Source organism: Ailuropoda melanoleuca, chromosome X (genome assembly GCF_002007445.2).
Source record: "Ailuropoda melanoleuca isolate Jingjing chromosome X, ASM200744v2, whole genome shotgun sequence".
NCBI lineage: Eukaryota > Metazoa > Chordata > Mammalia > Carnivora > Ursidae > Ailuropoda > Ailuropoda melanoleuca.
The window spans coordinates 13,779,981-13,798,022 of NC_048238.1; the positions used below are offsets into that span (position 1 = coordinate 13,779,981).

The 18,042-nt window shown below is 39.5% G+C and overlaps 1 protein-coding gene across 1 annotated transcript in view; it reads left to right on the forward strand.

Moving 5' to 3' along the window:
- The window catches only part of REPS2 (RALBP1 associated Eps domain containing 2), a gene marked incomplete at its 5' end in the record, with an annotated part of 225,022 nt that overhangs the window by 134,477 nt on the left and 72,503 nt on the right, over window positions 1-18,042 (forward strand). The window contains 4 exons of the mRNA XM_034649893.1: window positions 1,419-1,488; window positions 2,953-3,048; window positions 7,446-7,491; window positions 10,850-10,986. Coding sequence (XP_034505784.1) covers window positions 1,419-1,488; window positions 2,953-3,048; window positions 7,446-7,491; window positions 10,850-10,986 — 349 coding nt within the window. The remainder of the gene's footprint in view (window positions 1-1,418; window positions 1,489-2,952; window positions 3,049-7,445; window positions 7,492-10,849; window positions 10,987-18,042) is intronic.

The following is an 18,042-nucleotide window of genomic DNA, read 5'->3' on the forward strand; positions in this document are numbered from 1 at the left end:
TTTTTCCATCTTTTTGTGTCTTCTTCAGTGTCTTTCAAGAGTGATTTATAGTTTCTAGAATATAGATCCTTTACGTCTCTGGTTAATTCCAAGATAAAGTATGATTTTTGGTGCTATTGGTGGTTTTTTGAGGATAACTTTTTATTTATATTTTCTACTCCTAAATCATTTTCTTCTACTAGGGATCTAGTTTATAGTCCAGGTGGGAGAAAATAAAAGAAAGCCACTGTTAAGATACATTCTCTGTTGTATTGGAGATAGTAGACTTTGAATAGAAAATTGTATCTGGAGGCTTCATGGTAATGCCAAGAATGACCTAACTGAGGATTGCTAAATCCTATATCAGGTTACCACCAAGAAGTACTGAACTCCATTCTTTGAAACAGTTGAAAAACAGAAGTATTGCTTATCTCACTGGGGTTGTTCAGATTCTGAGAGGCAAAACAGTTAACCTTCTGGAGCACTAGATGGCTCCAGGATTTACCCTACTTCCTTTAAGGTTTATTTGATTTTCTGAATATGTTTAAAATTAAAAGAATATCAGAAGGCATATAGTGACAAGTCCTCCTCCCATCCTTTCCCCCAGTCTACCTAGTCACCCTTCAATTTTTATGTATCTTTCCAGAATTTGTTTATATATATAGTATATATAGTAAATATTAATATATATTATTCTTTTGTCAGAGGTCTTAGAATGCATATTAATTGGGACTTTATAAGAAATATATTTATAGTAAGTAGATTTTTAAATGGAATTTTAAACTGATCAATATGTGATCAATTTGGGTATTCTTATTAGTATTAGTGAAGACTTCCCCTAATTGAGTTAGGAGAAAATTTTGTTATGCTCATTTTTCTTATTCCTTGACAAGGAGGCTGTTTGAATCAGGGTTGAACACTCTCTGCATAACAGATTTTGGCAAATATCTGCATTATGGGGCCACTTGTCAGAACCTCTCTCTGCTTGTGGAAAAGTACATAAAGTACAGGTTTGTTTTTAACAGAATGGGCACATGTTACACAATTCTCTGGCTGAATCCCACAACAGACTCAGATTTAATGGGCAGTCTTATACGTATGCCTAAATCTGTATCATCATTTTTTTCTCTGCACATGTAAATTTTCTTTTTTTTTTTTTACATTTTTAAATTTTTGTGTAATCTCTACACCCAATGTGGGACTCGAACTCAGGACCCTGAGATCAAGAGTCATGCACTCTACCAACTGAGCCAGCCAGGTGCCCCACATGTAAATTTTCAACACAAATTAACTTATACCTCACTAGGAATCTAATGTCAGAGTTTACCGAAGACAGAAATATTGCCAAGCTATGTTGCTTTTAAAGCATTTTTATCATATATACATGTAACTTAATTTACACTTCAACCTGTATAATTTATTTACTTTTCTTTTCCAAGAAGCTATCTATTAAAGACATGGCTGACTTTCCTGTCCTAGCCCAAGATGTGACTAGTGATGACAACCAAGGTATGAAAAGAATGAGTTTTCTTCCTTTAGGGACATTCTACCTGTGTTTCTTCATCTTCTTCTCTTGGAATGGCTGGCTTCTGGAGCATATGAGGACAGTGCTCAGTATATGAACACATTTGGATGGATTAAGTAGTTCAAATTGTTGTCAGAAAACTGTAGTTTCTAAAGTGGTAACAGGAGCTTCCAGAGCCCCGTAACTCATTGGCCCCTTACTCACTGCTGACCCTCAGGCTACTCTTGACACTTTACATTGGGATTTGGTTGCACTAATTGGGAAATGACTGGAAGCTGGAAGAATTGAGAGCTTAACATCTTGGGTTGGCAGATGTGATCCCAGAACATCAGTATAATGCATATTTGTGCAGAGGTCTAATCCTTGAGGAAGTCATCTTCTGGAGAGAGTTTTTGTCCCTGGGATTTATCTTGTGATTTTGTGGATGTGAGGCTGTGTTGTGTAGTCAGCAACCATTTGTCTGTCTTACTGGGTGAGTGAGAAGCAGTACAACACAGTTTTCCATGTTAGCGCTACCATGAATCACAGAGATGAGTTGGCCTGGGAATATTTAGAAAAACAGTTGGGTGTCTACCCCCCCTGCCAACACCACTCCATGTAATTCTTTATAATCTACCAGGTCCTTCCTCATTCATTGTCTTATTCAATTCTCACAAAACTGAATGGAAGGTAGTATGTTTCATCACCTAAAACACAGAGGTGAGTAAACCGAAGTGCAGGCAGTATGAATCATTTGCTTAATAATAAAAAGAATGGAGATAAGAACAAAGATTTTCTAAGTCTCAAGCCAGTATTCGTTTTATTATTTGATACTGATTTACTACCCACGAATGAGAGGCTTATCTGAAGGGACTAAAAATCAGTGAAGCTATTTCAGGTTTTATTGTCGAGACCTGTCATTGTTGCTGCTTTGTACAGAAGTTAAACATGAAAAATAAGTGTTCCATTAGGAAATAATAATTGCTTGCTCTCTATTTAAATATTTGCTCAAGAGAGGCAGGCAGAACTAGACATTTTTTGCAGCAGTGTGTTCTCTGATCACTCTCTTTTCTAGTGGGTCTGAGCCTTGATTGCACATTGGAATAACCGGGTGAGGCCTAAAAATACTGAAGGCTGTATCTCACTCTCAGAGAGATTCTGATGTCATTGGTCTGGGTGTCAGGAATGAAAGGGAGAAATTTCTCATACTTCCTGGTAATACTCCTCATAGCCACTAGAGGTGCTCTCTGTTGAAAGTTGGAAATAATTGCTTTGTTCCTTGTGGGCTGAGAACCGATTTCCATACTTTAGGGAGTCTTTATTGTTTTACTAAGTGCTATAGCAACGTATAGAGGTTTATGACACCATTGTCATAAGTGATGACTAGGGATTCTTTGTTTTAATGTAATGTGCCTCAGACATAAAATTTTACAGTTTTTTCTTTTTCTCCTTTCTTTCTCTTGTTTAAGAGCAAAACAAAACACGTCTAGAACAAAACAAAACACGTCTAGCTTTGAAAAGTACTGCGGATGAAGCCTTACCAAAGGATATGTCTGAGGATCCAGGTAGGAGAAAACCATTTTAATATATTTTTATGTAATTATTTCTAATTTTAAAAACCCAGTAGTTTCAGTGAGTAGAAAATTGATGGAAGTATAGGTTTCTCTGTAAATATTTGCCTTGTGTTTCATTCTAAGGAAACCTTTTGGTTGTTTTTTACCCCTTTCCTCTTTTCAGGTATGAGAAGAGGGTTTTTTTTTTTTTAAGTTCTGAATTTAGGTTTCACTAGTAGGACCACGCAGTTTGAAGTTAGAGTCTCATTGTTACTTTTACTGTAAAATTTGGAAGGCTTGTAGTTGAGATTTCAGTAAACCATTGTGGTTTCTGTGTAGAGTAAGGAGCTAATGGGTAGATCAACTGGAGGCTCACAGTTGAAATTTTCCATTTCCAAAGCAAAAATCTCAAATGTTTTCATTAAACTTTACCACCAGGAAGGCAAGTAAATGTGCTTATACATGGAGTAGATTCCAAAGAGAAAAAGAAAAGTTGTGTTTGCCCATGTTCTTGGAGAGTTGGAACTGTGTCTATGAATGTGGAGATGGCCAGGCCTATGTTCTCAGCTCTCTTCATGGGAGCCATCACTGAACGAAGCCAAACCTAGTTAAAAACAAACTGGCTAGGGAGGGTATTACTATTTGGAGCTCCACTTATAAGGATGTGGAAGAAGTTGCTGCATTCTCTCATTGTTATCTTTCATAATATTTAATAAGTAAATCCTGTTTGTTTTGGTTAGCTAGCTATCATCCCAGGCTTATTTGTTTAAAGTTGGAACAAAGGAATCAGTATAACATTGAGGCTTATGCTATAGTACAGTATTTCCCAAACACTAAGTTCATTCAAGGTTTAAAAGAGAGAGAGGGGTGGGGGAAGATTGAAGGAGGAGGGGAGAGAGAGAGAGAGAGAGAGAGAGCATGAATAAGAATGAGAATATATGATTTATTTCAGCGATGAGGTTTAAGATTCTGTGTTTTTAGGCAGCCCCCCAGGTGCTTCTGATGTGTAGCCTATTTTGGGAACCTCTGCCTGTAGGAGATGATGTTAAGAAATAGAAAATTGATATTGTAGATCAACCATGACTCCAAAAGTGGTAGGAATTCTCAAGTATAGTTTAGGTTTTTGAAACTGATTTGGGTTCCTTTATCATAGGAAGAAATGCTCAGTTTATGTAAAGACAAATGGATTGCTGGCCTGTTAGAGAATTAGACTTTAGGCTTGCCCTCTTCTCCCATCTTAGGAGGACAAATACCTGAGGTAGGTCCTTTCCACCTCTAATTTCTGGAGCTAAAGTGGATGTACCTCCATTTTTGTAAACTTCGTGTTAACAATATTAATAAAAGCTAGTTGAACTTGGAAAGTTAAATTGGTGCTTTTCCAGCAGCCTTCTAGGCTAATAACTTCCTATTTTTTCCATGAGCATCACGTGTTCTCTGGAGTATGAGCTTCAGACGTCATTTTTAAGATTCCTTCATTGACTGGGGCATGGAGTCACCAGACAAATGCTATCAGGGTGTGCCACGGTGCGGGAAGTACATCTGAATTTGTTTCACATTCTGCCTGGGAACATTCTGTGTGGTTTCTGATTCATTTTTCCCACTGCTGTCCCTTTCTGGAGTGGATATGAGGGAATCCCTCATCTGAAAACCTATTTAATACCCCCTTTCCTGGGGCATGTTTAGATTTCTAGTGCGAGACACTATAGAGTTTCAAGGTGGTGGTTTCTAATTCTGAATGTCTGTCCATGCCACACGGACATTTCACCTCAGTTGAGCTGCTGCCTCTTAGAGAATTAAACTTTAGGCTTGCCTTTTTATCCTTTCAGTTTGTTGCAGAGGTGACATGCCCGGGGTGTTCTAGGAATTTGTCATTCTTCTTCCCTATTCCCAGCTAAACTAGAAGCTGTAATCTCCCCACTGGCTTCTGCCTGGATTCCAGTACAACATGCCCTGGCCATTTCTACAGATATTCACATGCCCCAAATGCTGAGTTTGACTTTCAGGGGCTTGGAGGCTGATGGAAGACTTAACTGGAATAGGGTTCTCTAGCTTTTTGTGATCCGAAACCTGTGGGGACTTACCAAGATCTTCCTGGGCTATATTTTTGCAGATGGCAAGCTAAGTATCTCCCTGCCCTGCTCTTCCACAGTGAGTGGTAATAATGATGATAATAATGATAATAGTAATGGTGATGAGGATGATGTTGTGGTGGGACTGTTATCAGGGAACGGGGGTAATTCCTGGTCACATATTTTTTAATATGCCTTTACCCTTTTAATTTCTGAAAGTGTATATATTAGTGGAGTCTAATAGATTCCTTAGCTAACATCATATTCCAGCCTAATTCAACAGGGAACACTGCAGAATGGTGATCTTTTTCTTGATGTCTCTAGGTCACGCTGAGGGGATTAGGCCTCACACTGTAGTCTCCAGACACGGTTGGTGATTCCAGCAGCTGCCCCTTTGCCAACTGTCACCCCATGGTCTTCCAGGGTAGAGCAGTTTTCTCTTTCCATCACCTGCTTCCACTTGTACCTCCTTTGCTGTCCTAATGGGAACTAAATTTAGAGGTTTCTAAGCTTGAAAAATTAGGAGCACTCTACAACAGTAATATTTTGCAATTCTAAAATACAGTTAGTTTTCAAAGTACCTTCACCTTCTCTCTCCCCATGAGAAAGGGGCCTCAGGACTCCTGTCTGGGTCTCCACTGCTTATCCATACCCCCCACCCCATCTGTCTGTGTGTCTATCTCTCACTGGTAGGGTTTACCCCTCCTTCCACACCCATTCTCACCCCAGCAAAAAGACAGAGATAATGGCAATCGACAAAGGAATTAACTGTCACCCCCATGGGGAGCCAGACTTATATTAACGTGACTGAGACTTTCTTGACCCACATATTTCTGGAAAGCAGTGTGGCCTGAGGGAGAAGAGGTGTTCAGAGCCCGCTGTGGGCAGCCTGCCCAGAGGGTGGCCCCCAGCTTTGTGGTGAGTCTGGTCACACTGTTCACTCAGCCCCAAGGCAGTGGGCTTGACTGCAGGATGGACTCCCCTTAGGCCCCTTTCCTTTGCTGCCTGTGGTTTGTGGGGTCATGGGTGGTGGGGGTAACTACATGTACCTGCAGGTGTGGATGCCTGATAATGGGCAGGGCAGGACAAGGCTCAAACTCCCTAGGCCTCCCATACTTTTCAGGGCACTGGCAGCATTTTGATGGATTGAAGTTGAAAGATGCCTGTGTTCTCACTACCAAGCCAAAATGCTTATTTTGGGAGAAATGCATCTTTTCTGCAGCTGACCGTATCTAAGGGAGTGTACATTGCTAGTGTGCTTTGTGCCTTGTTAGCATTTTTTGCTCCCCTTTCTCTCCTGCTTATCTAACCCATGGATTTTAATGACCATCATCAATCCAGGCTGCTTCATCCCAAGGTGGGTTTTTATCTTTAGAGCAATGTAAAAAAGGGTGGGATAATTGATTGAGACATAAGAAAATGTTTGGAAGAATCTGTGCAAACAATATACAAACTATTTTCTCCTTGTTCCTAGTTAGTAGCACTTTTTTTTGGATTTTTATGACATTTTATGATGAAAAATTTGCAGTGTTTGCAAAACCTTTGCATAACTAATGGTTTCTAAAGTTGTCTTCCGTAGGGTATTGAAAACATAAAAAAGGATTAATCTTCTTGTAAACGTTTCTAATTACTCTCAACATCTTGTGATGGGAAAGTAGGCTCCATGGGTGTCGATACTGAGCAAGTTAGTTCATGATTTAAATTTGATAAGGAAAAGTTGCATGGTTGATAAAATATTTTAATGATTTCACTCTATAATATCCTCTGTATGATTTGGTGACAGAGACATAGCACACAGGAATATTTTCTTATAGGAAAATCTGTGTAGCTCATTTCAATTTAACTTGTAGGAGCTTTGATTTCTTGTGGTCATGCTGCTCTGGTAGTGTATTTCAAGAAAATCTTGAAATATGTAACCTGATAGATTTCTTCTTAGCCTTCAGGGGAGGCTGGTTCAAAATCAGTTACCAGGCTATCACAGTAGACAAAGAAAACCACAGGTCTGAACCCACTATTATATAAGTAGATAACCCCTTGAGAGGGTTGTCTTTTTAGACTGGAATTTCTTTATTCATCAACGTAGATTTGAAAATAGCTTCTTAGTGCTCTAACAAAAGGAAAAAGAGTGTTGGTTTCTCCTTCCTTTGAATTGTGCCTTTAGCTGTAGAAATAGTGACAAAATAATGAAAATGTGGAGGCGGTCAAGTTCTCCACAGGGACTCCTGTATCTCACATTTACCTGTTGATAATGTTTGTTCTGTGCTAGCCCGGGTATTGCTTATAAACCTGTTCAACTGCAGAAATGAAATCCAAGTAAACAACAACTAATCTTTGTTTCAGCCACTTCTAAGGATTCCAACAGTCTCAAAGCAAGACCAAGATCCAGGTAGTGTTTGTTTAATTTCTGCTTTAATGCCCTTTCTATCCTGTCCCTGACTAGAAATAAAATCCCACAACCCAAAGCCCAACCCTTTTCCTTCAGATTTGAAGCTTAGAATAGGGGTGAATTCCCTTGTCATGAAGGGCCAGTTTGGAGCATGCAGTGCTGCTGGGAGACTCTCAGTTTCTGTGTTTATTAGTGCTGGAAGACGGTGGCTGCTGCTGGCTGGCTGCCTGACAAGAAGTGGTTTGTGTGGATATGGCACAGTTGTTGCAGGATGATAAGGAATAGAGGGCAGTAGCTTTGGAGAGAAGGAAATGTGGTTCAAAGGTAACACTGAAATTTATTACCAGGACAAGGTGGACACCAAAAAGCAAGACGCCTGAAGGATGAAATCTAGAGTAGGAAATTAAAATGCTCATGGTGATTTTAACGAGGCTTGAGACTTTAGGTAAGCAGTGCTTATGGTCTGTTTTATCCTGTCTTAGAGATGCTTTTTGGCTTCACAGTTTTTAGATCAGTAGAAGCTAGTAGAAGAGGAAGAGCGCGTAAGGCAGAGCTGCGGTTGACATCAGACATCAGAGTGGAGGATCGAGGAGAAATACAGAAACATTAATAGAACATCAGAGAGGGGAATGGTATTGGGACCACTCTTCAGTGGTTGACAGCAGTGTAAGACAGGACAGTACACATGTGTTTGCTTTGGTTGTTGGTGACTTTTTTCTTCCTTTGGCTACTGAGACACATTCCTGAAAAAGTGAATTTAAATCTGATCATATTTTATATGCTTGAAATATTGATAATTAAGGAAACCTCGTCTTTTTGTAAATCTGAGAGTTACCCCTTAGTTTATCTTCCATGTCTGGATTTTCTAGATTGGGGTTTTGTTTCCTTGTTTATAGAAGATACAGATATCTATATTCATATTTTTTGAAACATTAGATACAGTAATCTTTTTTGGCAGGAAAAAAGGTATAGTCACTGTTTCTGTTTGTGGCTACCACATTTACTCATCTTTTTTTTTTTTTTTTTTTTTAAATGAATGTATCTTTTACTGTACTGGCTTAAAGTACTGGGTTTAGGATGTAGGAATAGTAACATTTATCTGCCGTCATAGTTCGAAAAACCTTTGAATTACAGAAATCTGTTTATGTGTGCTGTGTTAACTGTAAATCTTAGTTTTCTTCTGTTGACTTCCCCTCTTTCTCAAAGTGAAAGAAAGTACAGAATTTCATGGTAACATGTTCTATAATTAATATCTCTGGCCAACTTTTATATATTGTTATTTTAGGGATTGGTCTCCTGGTCTAATTTGGATGTTTTTATTTTCACTGCTTCTCAATTGGGTCTTTACTGAGACCGAGAGAATCAAATTATTTTTATCTTCCTTTTTAGAGTAATAAAACTTTGTAGAAATCTGAGGGAAAGAGGGAAAATCACTGTTCTAACACTACTTATATTCATTATTTTGTTGATTCCCTGCACATTTATATTTAAATTGGTTGTAGTCATAGTTTTACAGTATCACTTGTTTAATATTCAGTTAGCTTTCCATATGAAAATACTGGTACACAGGTTATATATGAAAATAGAATGGAATGAGGTATGTGGTGTGGGATGGTATGCCTAACTCTCTGTTTGTGTGTTGATATACACACACACACACACACACACCATATTTTCTTTCTTGACTGAAAAATGTCACTAAAACTCTGGCAAAAAAAAGTTCTTTTAATTTCTAGCTAGAGTCTCTGATATCCTTTTTAAATCAAGAGTTCTCATTTGAAAACTTTGTTGTCCTTTCCTATCGATTTCCTTTCACTCTGATTGAAATTATTAGACCATTCTTCTTGCCAGTTCCTGCATGCCTTTGCCTTGCCTATCTTGTCAGTTGTTTTATAGGGCCACCCCAGAGCAGTTCCATGCCGTTATGGCGGCTTTATGAAAGATTGCAACCTTGCATGATAAAACAAAACTCTTCAAGTACCACAAAGAAACTTTTTTTAAAGGTTTTAATTTATTTATTAGAGACAGAGAACACAAGCAGGGGGGTGTGGGCCGTCAGAGAGAGAAGCAGGCTCCCCACTGAGCAAGGAGCCCGATGTGGGGCTCAATCCCAGGACCCTGGGACCGTGACCTGAGCCAAAGGCAGATGCTTTACCGACTGAGCCACCCAGGCATCCTCGACAAAGAAACCTTGAGGGAGTGATTTGGGAAAGTAAAAACTTGTTATGTCAAAACCAGTTTTACCAAGAACTGAGGTTTCTTAATAGTAATCAATAGATTCTGATTTCATAAATGGCACTCTAATAGCTAAATACTAATAATGTTTTCTGAGGTTAATTTTTCTCTAGAACACATCTCTGACTCAAAGGTCATTTTATTCTTTGACATGAACTTAGCCGAGAGGCTGAATAGAACAGATATACACATCCACTTCTTAGAAAAATCATATTGGGATTTGTGAACTCATCCACAAACCTGTTTCTAAGCAATAGACTATTGTACTGAGTTGAATTAATTTAGAAAGTAATTCTTTCATAAGTAGTTTAACTGCTACTGCCAAAAAGATTTCTTTCCTGGCTCATAGGCAGTATCAGAATGTTTTAAAAATGGAATTTAGAAACAGATTGGGATTTGAATTGAACCAGTGTAACTTTCTAGCTATGTGACCTTTGGCAGATAATTTATTTCCTGTTTCTTTGAATGTAATCATTGGAGTTACAATCTCAGAAGTTGTCTAGTTAGCTACTGCCTTGTTACAGATTGAGGGAGAAGGTTAAGAGGAGGCTTTTGCTTTGAAAATTTCCCCAAACTGGTATTTCTCATGATAAGACAGCCTAGACCCCTCCATCTGATAGATGGGTGTTTCCCTTTCCTGAATTTCGTTTGTGGTGTATTCCCTTGAGCCTCTGATTCTTACTCTCAGGTTATCTGCCCCACTTCCATATGTGCCTGTCATCGCCTTCTCATGTAAGCAGGAGAATAGTGCTCCAGTCCCTTAAGACTACGAAGTCCTTCTGTTACAATATGGAAGTGCCTAAGCAGAAGGCTTATGTGTTATTCTTATTAACAATACCCATAGAAACGAATTTGAATTTATGGAAAGCTTTTCCTTTGGGTAAATTTAGGTCTAAGATATAATATGAACAAAGAGGTTAAAAAAGTTTCTGATTCATGGTTTGGGTTTGGAAATTTGCAGATAGTGGCACCCAAGGGACAGTTGAATTTGTGGTTGCTTTGAGATGGGCCCTGGTCAGTTCTTTGTAGTGCCTTTGACTTTTGTGGGTATTTCCATTTCAGCCCTACTTCAGAGACTAAAGCTTTGCTGTCTCCCTTCTGACCTTCCCTTATTTTGCTGCAGATCTTACTCTAGCACCTCCATAGAAGAGGCCATGAAAAGGGGTGAGGACCCTCCCACCCCGCCACCGCGGCCACAGAAAACCCATTCCAGAGCCTCCTCCTTGGATCTGAATAAAGTCTTCCAGCCCAGTGTGCCAGGTGAAGTGCCCCTCTGCACCCCAGTCTTTCCCTTTCCTGTTGGAGTGACTGGATGTATGTCTGCCACAGAGGCCTTTGTGAGTCCACAGAACGAGCAAATCTGGCCATTTCCTGTCCCAGGAAGGTCTTCGAGTTGCTATGGTATTCTTGGGAGGGAAAGGAGTTCTAGGCAGATAGATATCCCATGTGTCTGGAGCCTCGCCCACACTCATATGGACCAAGAGTTATGAAATTCTGTACCAAGAGAATTAAAATACTTTAACCCCAGACAGCCCACTGAGTGCATGGCTGGGGTCTTATTCTCTGTATTGTGGTAATTTGTGTAAAAGATTGCTGTCTGTCATTTCCTGAGATGCTTACGCAGTTCTTCTGTGAAAGATCTTGGTGATTGACACCTGGCAGAATCTTCCCCTGCATCTTATCCTTGTGGTAAAGATCCTGTGTCTTGGAGGGTTTAATGCTAAGGGGGCTCTCCTTTCTAAATCTGACTGATGATTAGGTGGTTGGTGGAGGGAACTAGGGCAAGGGCTCCTCCAGGTGGCCTGCTGAGGGTCTTTGGGGGTGGGACTTCCTTGAGCCAGCTTCTGTACAGCTGGGCTGGAGGTGGGGGAGGTTGGAGGGCCCCATCTGCTTCCCTGCCTCCATGTGAAGTGGGAGATGTCCTCCTAGGAAACCTACAGAACAGCAGATGAGAACCATGCATGCCTTTGCTTAGCAAAGGTGCTAGGATGCAGCGCCTTCCCAAGTGTTATTTTGGGAGCAGCAAGGGCCTTTCCACCGACTAATGTAGGCAAGCTATAAATACAGTGATTTCCTGGAACTTTTTCTCTGTCTCTGTGCATTTTAAATCAAGCCAGCCTCAGATGCTAGTGATTGCAGATTATTATCTTTTCTACTAAAGCAAGAAAAGACTCTCCTTGGATCACACATTAGCATGACCTCTGTGTCCCAGCAGAGCTCAGCATATTTTAGTTGTTCTAATAAAGTAGTCTCCTCACAGTAAAGTTACAGATTGTTTTTTAATATAGTAGAGTCTGGAACTCTATGAAATTTGATTCTCTGCCATGAGTTCATCAGATAAAAATTTGCCTTGCATTTTCCCCTATACTTTGATCCAAATTCTGGCATAATTTCATAGTAACTGGTATTTGAGGTGGGAGTAGCCACGGATGATGATGCTATAAAAATTTCACATGGTTAGTAGATTATGACCCAGAAGATTTTTCTGTGCATGCAAGAAGATTAAAACAATCTGGGCAGCTATCTTAATACATTTTCCTTGCAAGGGAGAGGGTGGAAATGTGCAAGCATCTCTCTGGCTGTGCAAGCCCGAGAGGAGTACCTGCTGTGCTGGGGAATGGAGGTGCTGTGGCTTTATGACATTGCATCATATGGTGGAAGAGACAGGACTGGATTTGGAGTCCAGCTCTACTGCTTATTAACTGTTTGATCTTCAGCAAGCCGCTTAATCTTTCTGCATTTCAGATTTTAATCTCTAAAATAGGGCCAACAGCCCACGAAGCTGTAGGGTTTTGGCGAGATAATAAACATAATCCTAATAGCAGCATGTTTGGCCTATAGGCACTCATTTGCCCAGAAATTATTGAGGAAGGGAGTCTGAGGATAAAGTCCCCTGACCACCTTGATCTCCAGTGGTTCAGGTCTGTGATCCATTCCCTACAGTTCTTCGGTGGGCTCACAGAGGGACGGAGCCCCAGTTGCCTGCTGTATTACAAGCAAAGGACTGAAAAATAGAGTAAGTGAGGCTAGGTTGCTGAGTCAGAATGGCCTATGGTGGACTGATCATGTGGAGAAGAAATAAGATGGAGAGAAGATGCAAAGAAGCAAGAATGAAAGAGGGAAGTGAAGAAAATGATGAGATGGTTGTTACATAGGTGTGATGATGTTTATGTAAAGGGAGGAGAAGGAAATAGAAGACTGTAGTGACCAAGGGGAGGAGAGCCCACAGAGAGCCCTTCCCACAGACTCAGTGAAGGATTTGGGTGGGATTTAAGGGAAGAACTTAGAAGAGGGTGGCATTAATGCCCTCAAATTTAGGAAGATTGGTAACATGATTTGGGGAAGAATAACAAAGGGCTGATTTCTAATATAAATCTATAAAAATGAACAAGCCACTTTGGCAGTATGGGACAATTGGCTTTACCTTTGATATCTGTAAAAAGAGTATGAATTTAAATTTATGGGAGTGTAGATTATCCCAGGGCTCTAGATAGGTAGGTGCTGGTATTACACCCAAAGTGTATGTTTTTATGGGGAGAAGTTGGTATGACATGATTGCTGTGTGTAAAAGGGAGATCACCTTTGTTGTTTTTTTGTTTTTTTTTTAAAGATTTTATTTATTTGAGAGAGAGAGAGCACACAAACAGGGGGAGCAGGAAAGGGAGAAGCAGGCTTCCTGCCAAGCAGGGAGCCCGATGAGGGACTCGATGCCAGGATCCTGGGATCATGACCTGAGGTGAAGGCAGACGCTTCACCGACGGAGCCACCCAGGCGTCCCATGGGAGATCACATTTGTAATAGCTAATCCAGGTCAGGGAGCCATCCTGTCAAGGCCCAAACAGCTGCTGCATTTGAGAGAAAACAAAAAACGTACAAGAAAGTCTCAGTCAGTGATAAGTGACAAAATCGAGATGTAGTCAGACCTGGGACTTGTTCGGGGATGTTCAGATTTTATAGCTCTATACTTATAGCCATAAAATGTATTTTATTTTTTTATTATTTTGTTTTATAAAACATATTACTGAAATTCCTGTAAGAAAAATCACATTGTGAAGGTAGTACTTTTTAGATCCTAACTTCCTTTTCCTCATTGAAACAGTTGTTTTCATAAAGCAAATTTTTTCATAGCAGGGGTTTCTTTTGCTCCACTGTGTGGCATGGGAACTCCCCTCCTTCTGCTCTCAACAGTGACCTTCCCCTTCCAGAGCCATGCCTAAAACTTGCAGCTGGAGGTTGCCATAGTGATGGTCAACCCCTTCAGTGCTGCCTCTGCCACAAATAGCCCTATGCCAGTCATTGAGCATCTACCTAGCAGAAGGGGCAGAGGTTGTGTGGAGGAAATGTAGCCATCTCTTTAAAGCTGCAGACCAGAAACCTTCATCACTTCCACTCAGCTCTAACTGGGGAAACCTAGTCCCATGAGTATAGCTGGCTGCTGGGCAGCCGGGAAATGTAGTACCTGGCAGGATAGCCATTTCCCATTGACATCCCTCTTACTGTAAAAGAGGAGAGTGGATGTTGGTGGACAGCTCTTTCCAACACATCCCATGGGGCCAAATACATTCAGATCCACATGTTAAAACCATTGTGATGGCTGAACAAAACACATCCATGAGTAGCATCTACCCGTGGATAGCTAATGTTTTATTTCTACTTTAGACATACTGATAATAATAATTCATTCCAGGGTTGAGAAATTACAGTACATCCATATTATAGAAAATTATGAAGCAGTTAAAAAGAATAAAGTACGTGTACTAAGTGAAGAGCTCTTTGACATAAATTCAGTGAAAGAGGCGTGGTGCAGAATATGTATGTTCTTAAATGTATAGACAGTTTTTGGAAGGATACTTAGGAAAGTGGTAATAGTGGTTGCCCCTGGGGAAGAGAATAGGATGACTGGGGACAGGAGTGAGAGAGAAACTTCTCATTGAATACCCACTTGTATCTTTTTAATTTTGCCACAAGAACAGATATTATAAAATTTTTGCTTTTCACTCTTTAGCGGTGACCAGATGTTAACTGAGATAACCAGAAATGTCCTTCCTGGCTGAGTTTACCTGTCTCAAATTTACCTACCATACTGTGTCCAGGGTATCTTTATGACCAGTCTGCTGCCACTTTGTAGAATGCAGCTAAAATGACAGAAGCATTCTAGAACATTCTTTAAGGCTCTGATATGTCTTTCAGATTCCTCTTCAGTGCCCTTCCAATATTGAGGAATAGTTTTGGAGGACTTTCCATAGCCTCCATTGTGAGATGTACAGATGGGCAAAGTGTGATAAGGGTGCTGTCTTAACTTGGAAGGGGGTTGTATTTTTTAGTTGGCCAGCTGAGAAGAATCTGTCCAGTTTTTTCTACAATTTGGTATTTCTTTCTGCAACTTGAGAAATATGTAAACACTTTGGGAATAAGAGATACAACATATCTTACGAAATTTAACCTTTCAAGTTCTCTAAAGGATGAATTTGCTCACACAAATGGCTTCGACCTTACAGATTTCCTTATTGTATCATTCCTGTGAGTGCTACTTGTTCCCTTTTAAAATCTAGTAGGATTATGGGATTCCTGCTCCACCCCCAAACTTTTGGGTCCATAGTACACAGCCAACTAAGGGTTCAGTTTGGCAATCTGGACAGTTTTTTTTTTTAAATGAAAGCTTTATTGAGGTAAAATCCACACACAATAAAACTCACCCTTTTGAAGTGTATAGTTCAGTGGCTTGTAGTATATTAATACTATTGTGCAACTGCTAGCATTATCCAATTTTAGAACATTTTCTTGACCCCAAAAAGAAACCCCATACTCATTAGTAGTCCTTCTTCATTCCCTTATCCTTTCCCCCCAGCTGTTGGCAACCTCTAGCCTACTTTCTGTTTCTATGAATTTGCCTGTTCTGGACATTGCATATAAATGGCATCACATAATATACGGTCTTTTGTAACTGACTTCTTTCATTTAGTATAATGTTTGCAAAGTATATCCATGTTGTAGTTTGTAGGAGTACTTCTCCTTTTATGGGTGAATAATATTACATTGTAGGAATATGACACATTTTATTCATCCATTTATCAGTTCATGGATATGCTTGGGAGTGGAATTTCTGGATTGTATGGTAAGTCTAAGTTGGACATCTTGAGGAACTACCAAAGTGGCTGCACCAGTTTACCATCTCACTAGCATTGAGTGAGGACTGCAGTTTCTCACTCTTGAAGCACTTGTTATTGCCTGTCTTTTTATTTTAGTCATCCTAGTAGGTATGAAATGGTATCTTATCATGGTTTTGATTTGCATTTTCTTTTTAAAAATTATTATTTTAAAGTAATCTCTATACCCAATATGGTGCTCAAACCCACGACTTGGATGTTCTTCCAACTGAGCCAGCCAGGCGCCCCTTGCTTTGCATTTTCTAATGACTAATGATGTTGAACATCTTTTCATGTGCTTATTGGCCATATTTATGTCATTTTTGGAGAAATGTCTGTTCAAAATCTTTGCCCATTTTTAAATTTGTCTCATTGTTGAGTTATAAGTGTTCTTTATATATTCTGGATACAAGTCCCTTTTCACATACATGATGTAAAAATATTTTCTCTCATTTTGTGGGTTGTCCTTTCAACATTTTGAATGGTATCCTTTGAAGTGCAGAGCTTTTAATTTTGATGAAGTCCAGTTTATTTTTCTTTTATCATTTGAGCTTTTGGTGTCATATCTAAGAAATCATTGCCTAACTCAAGGCCACAAACACGTGATCCTTTTTTATTCTAAGATTTTTATATCTTTAGCTCTTACATTTAGGTCTGTGATCCATTTTGAGTTAATTTTTTGTATGTGGTGTGAGGTAAGGGTTCAGTTTTTTTTTTTTTTTTGCATGTGGCTATCCAGTTGTCCCAGTACCATTTTTGAGAAAACTATCATTCCCTGTTTAATTTTCTTTGCACCCTTGTTAAAAATCAACTGACCATAAACATAAAGGCTTATTTCTGGATTCTCAGTTCTATTACATGGATTAATATATCTGTGCTTGTGCTAGCACCATACTGTTGTGATTGTTGCAGAATTGTAATACATTTTGCAGTTGGGACATGTGAGTCTGCCCACTTTCTTCTTCTTTTCTTTTTTATTTATTTTTTATTTTTATTTTTATTATTTTAAGATTTTATTTATTTATTTGACAGAGATAGAGACAGCCAGCGAGAGAGGGAACACAAGCAGGAGGAGTGGGAGAGAGAAGCAGGCTCATAGCAGAGGAGCCTGATGTGGGGCTCGATCCCATAACGCTGGGATCACGCCCTGAGCCGAAGGCAGACGCTTAACCGCTGTGCCACCCAGGCGCCCCTCTTTTCTTTTTTAAAGATTTATGTATTAAAGAGAGGGAGAACACGAGCAAGTGCACGGGGTGGGGAGGGGCAGAGGGAGAGAGACAGAATCTCAAGCAGACTCCCCAGTGAGCACAGAGCCCAGCGTGGGGCTTGATCTCAAGACCCTGAGATCATGACCTGAGCTGAAATCAAGGGTCAGACGCTTAACCGACTGAGCCACCCAGGTGCCTCTCTTCTTTTTCAAGATTGTTTTGGTTATTCTGGGTCCCTTACATTTCTATATGAAATTTAGGGTCAGGTTGTTGATTTTTGTTTTTTAAAAAAAAGGCAACTGGGAGTTTGGTAGGGATTGCATTGACTCTGTAGATCAGTTGGTTAGTATTGCTATCTCAACAGTATTTTTCCTCAACTTTATAATGAGGCTAATGGACATATGAAAATTCTACATATTTATGGTGTACAATGTGATGTTTTCCATCTTAGCAATATTAAGTCTTCCAATCTATGAACACAGGATGTATTTCCATTTATTTAAGTCTTTAATTTCTTTCAACAATATTTTATAGTTTTCACATATAAGTTTTACATTTGTAAAAATTTATTCTTAAATGTTTTATTTTGATGTTAGTCTAAAGGGACTTATTTTCTTAATTTCATTTTTGCAGTCTTCATTGCTGGTGTATAGAAATATAATTGTTTTTTATATATTGATCTATCTTGTAACCTTGCATGCAGCTACCACAAATCATGGAGGGAATCCCTTTCAGTGTTTGGAAAACATTTAAAAGAATCATTACTGACTGCTTGCATCCAGCTGTACTTTTTCTGTCATAATATGAAACCAGTTGATCTAGTTCCTTTGTTGAGTAGTATATTCCTTTTTTTAAAAATTTTATTTTTTTGAGAGAAAGAATGAGTGATGGGGAGGGGGGGCAGAAAGAAAGTGAGAAACAGACTCCCTGCTGAGCAGGGAGCCCTATGCAGTGCTCGGATC